The sequence below is a fragment of the Falco rusticolus genome, chromosome 10, assembly GCF_015220075.1.
Source record: "Falco rusticolus isolate bFalRus1 chromosome 10, bFalRus1.pri, whole genome shotgun sequence".
NCBI classification, from domain to species: domain Eukaryota; kingdom Metazoa; phylum Chordata; class Aves; order Falconiformes; family Falconidae; genus Falco; species Falco rusticolus.
The window spans coordinates 20,955,440-20,959,153 of record NC_051196.1 but is presented as its reverse complement, the minus strand read 5'-3'; the positions used below and the strand labels follow the sequence as shown (position 1 = coordinate 20,959,153).

The window sequence follows — 3,714 nt, the reverse complement described above, 5'->3', positions numbered from 1 at the left end:
CGCCCACAGAGCGCTGCCATGGCGACCTCGGCCGGCCGGCCCCGCCCCCCGCCCCCGGCGCCACAGCCCGCGGCCGGGCTCCCCGCGGCAGCCTGTGAACGGCATTAACCGAGCGCCCCGCCAAGGCCGCCACGGGAGGGCTCACGCCAGCTCCCCGTGAAACGGCGCGCGCCTCCGGGGCCGGCTGTGGCCGCCCGGGGCCGGGCTTCCCCCACAGCTCTGCCCGCCACCGCGCACGGGACTGCGGGGGGCGGCACTGCGGGGGGCGGCGGCCAGGCCCGACGGCCTCTCCCGGAGCGCGGAGGCAGCCGCCGGCCCGCCCCGGAAGCACGTCCCCGGCGCGCCGGAAGGGGCGGACCGCGAGTAACGGGGCAGCCGCGTGGGGCGGACGGAAGCGGCCGTCGCCGCGCGTAGCAGCTTCCGGTGGAGCGGGCGGAGCCTTGGGAGCGGGCAGCGGTGGTGGTGGTGGCGGCGGCGGGAGGGTTCGCGGACAGCTGCAACCATGGTGAGCCGGGTGGAGAGGCTGGGGCCCCGCGAGCCCTGCTGCGCCCCCGCGCCCGGTGTAACGGCGGTCTCTTGCAGACGGTGGGGAAGAGCAGCAAGATGCTGCAGCACATCGACTACCGCATGCGGTGCATCCTGCAGGACGGGCGCGTCTTCATCGGCACCTTCAAGGCCTTCGATAAGCACATGAACCTCATCCTCTGCGACTGTGACGAGTTCCGCAAGATCAAGTGAGCGGCGCGGCCCGGCGGCGGCGGGAGGGCCCGGGGTCGCCGCCCGCTTGGAGCGGAGCCGGTGCAGCGGCCGCCGGGCCCTGCGGGGGTGGCCGCGGCCTCAGCCTCGGCTGTCGCGTCGGGTCCCCGGGCTGCCGGGGTTCCCGGGCGCTTTGTTTCAGTTCCTCCCAGGAACCGGCCGGCCCGTACCTGTAGGTGATGCATGCCACCGTAGTCTCTCTGTAACATTTAAGCACCGGGGGGCGGGGAAGAATCCTGGAGCTAATACACATCTTGTGTTCAGGCTTCTCTTTGTGCTCAGTTTGAGGCATATAAAAGCGTGGCGTTCACAGTAGGTTCTCTTCTCCGCTGCAAATTCAAACAGCAGCATTGATGCCCCCTGCCTCCCTCCTCCTCTCTCTTGCAATGTTTTTTTTTTTTTCTCTTCTCACTAGACCTAAAAATTCAAAACAGCCAGAGCGGGAAGAGAAACGAGTCCTTGGTCTAGTGTTGCTGCGAGGAGAAAACCTGGTGTCCATGACAGTTGAAGGACCACCCCCAAAGGATGTAAGGAGAATGAGTGCAGAACTAAGGAGAAAGGGAAGGGGCATCTGCTAAATTTGTTTCCTTGCAGAAGACTGTTACCGCAGCATTGTGCTAGACTTCTAGATGCTGTTGTGGCTAGGCCATCAAATGTCATTGCAGGAAGTCCCAATCCCTTTGTGGGTTTGGACATTAATTGGACAAAGGAGGGCTGTGGGCATCCCTAGGATCTGAGGACTTCTGTTGTGATAAATGTTTCTTTCGGGGGGGTGTCTGTTTTCAGACTGGAATTGCCCGGGTACCTCTCGCTGGAGCTGCTGGAGGACCTGGAGTTGGAAGAGCAGCGGGGAGGGGAGTACCAGCTGGTGCACCCATGCCACAGGCTCCAGCAGGATTAGCTGGCCCTGTCAGAGGAGTGGGAGGACCATCCCAACAGGTGAGATGCTGTGACCCATTAAAAAAAGGAAGACTTCTCTGGTACGTTCTGAGGTGGCTTTTAATTCTTGGTACCAATGCAATGCAAGAAGTTGGTGGAGTGGAAGAACTGTAATCTTAGTTTCTGTTACCAGGGAGCTTGAGCCTTGCAAGGCTTTTTTGGTACTAGATCTCCCTAGGAACTCTCGTCATATAGGATGAAAGAAGATGCTTCAAAAGTGCAGCTCCTTGTACAGACTTCAGTGGTATCCACTGAATTATTACAGGCTTGTAGCATTATTTAATTCATTTAGAGGAGACTGGCATAATCTTGTGAAGGGATAACAAATATTTTTTTAGTTTATTAACATAAAGCAGGTGTTGTGCTGTTACTCTGTGAACTGTTTACGTTGTTTACAGGTGATGACACCTCAAGGTCGTGGAACAGTTGCAGCTGCTGCTGCAGCAGCTACTGCTAGCATAGCAGGAGCTCCAACGCAGTACACACCAGGGCGTGGGGGTCCTCCCCCACCCATGAGCAGAGGAGCACCTCCTCCAGGTAAGAATCCCTCTATAGAGTGGGGCAGCAAGGAGCTTGTGTTATGTGGCAGAATTGGTGATGAAGAGGTATTTACCCCAGTCTGATGAAGATCTGGTATTGTGGAGGATTACTCAAATACCCAACTTGTACCTTGACTATATTCAGCTGGATTTATATGTTTGTTCTTTCTCTGGCTGAAGGAATGATGGGACCTCCTCCAGGCATGAGACCGCCTATGGGCCCACCAATGGGAATGCCCCCAGGCCGAGGTGCTCCTATGGGAATGCCCCCACCAGGCATGAGACCACCACCCCCAGGAATGAGAGGTAAGCAGAGCTTACCTTAAATACCTAGAAGCTCTTAAGAAGCCATAACATACATAAAATGTTTGCAGGGTGATGTATTTCAATGCCCCCATAGCTATGCTACTTGTCAGTAAATGCCTTGGGGTCATAAGGCCACTTTCAGCATGGGGAAAACGTCTTTCTGGTCTAATGTTGCTTCTTCTCTCCTTTATTCCCAGGACCCCCTCCACCTGGCATGCGTCCCCCAAGGCCATGATACTCTATGATGTACCTTTGAACTGTGAGAAGACTGATTAAGGGAATATACCGAGCAGTACCATCTGTCAGAACTTTGCTATGTATATTTTATATTTACTGCTAGTGAAGTTTGTCCTTTTTAATAAAGTTGGAAAACCTAGTACTTTGAGTCACTGTTGTACTGGTCTACTTGAGGAGTGCAGTTGTTCCTGTTCGCTACTGCACTTTGGTCACCCCAGAAGAGCAGCTTTGAAGCAAAAAGCTCAATTTGTATTGACAGCTCAGAAGGTAACAGTTGGTCTAGGCCACCTGGTCTGTATTGGTGTGTCTTCCTTATAGGAATTAAGGTTTATCAATGAAATTTAGTAAGGCTGATGAAAAAATTTGTTGCAAGGTAAAGAATTTTCAAGGAAGAGAGTTTTAACATTTCAGTGAAATTAAGTGTGTGTTACTGATCCAAACTATTCCTGCTTTGTTCACAGTGGAACAAGTACTATGGTGCCTGTACTAGGAATAGGGATCGCTGATGCTCTGCATAAAGCTGCTGCTTATTAGCCTGCAGTAAACCTGCTTCATCTTTAGATGTGGGGATTGCGTCTAGTAAAAAAAAAAAACGGTTTGCTCATCCTAGCTTATCACTAATTACACACGATAATGTAAAGCAGCAGGTCATCTTCCCTTCTTGCTTTCTATTCAAGTTAGGAAGAATGTTGTCTGTCCCCCCCTAGCCCCTTTGGAGATAATCCTTTCTTCAGCTGGTTTTGATTCCTGTGACCTCTGAAGCCACCTTTGTAACAGATACACTGAAAGCCTTTCGGAACAGGCTCTCAACCACAGACATCCTTCTCAGCCATTACTAATTAATCAAGATCACATTAAGTATATGGACATAGCAATAAGCATTATCCAGTTTTTGCCCTAAAGACAACTTGACTTACATGAACTAAAAGTCTGATAG

The 3,714-nt window shown here is 53.0% G+C and overlaps 1 protein-coding gene across 1 annotated transcript; it reads left to right on the top strand.

The window, feature by feature from the left end:
* The first annotated feature begins 392 nt into the window (after window positions 1-392).
* On the top strand, window positions 393-2,923 carry SNRPB (small nuclear ribonucleoprotein polypeptides B and B1). The gene is made up of 7 exons (XM_037402723.1): window positions 393-505; window positions 583-734; window positions 1,172-1,283; window positions 1,543-1,695; window positions 2,094-2,232; window positions 2,415-2,540; window positions 2,738-2,923. Exons 1-7 carry the CDS (start codon window positions 503-505, stop codon window positions 2,773-2,775), a joined length of 723 nt encoding a protein of 240 aa, XP_037258620.1. The 5' UTR covers window positions 393-502; the 3' UTR covers window positions 2,776-2,923.
* The last annotated feature ends 791 nt before the right edge of the window (window positions 2,924-3,714 follow it).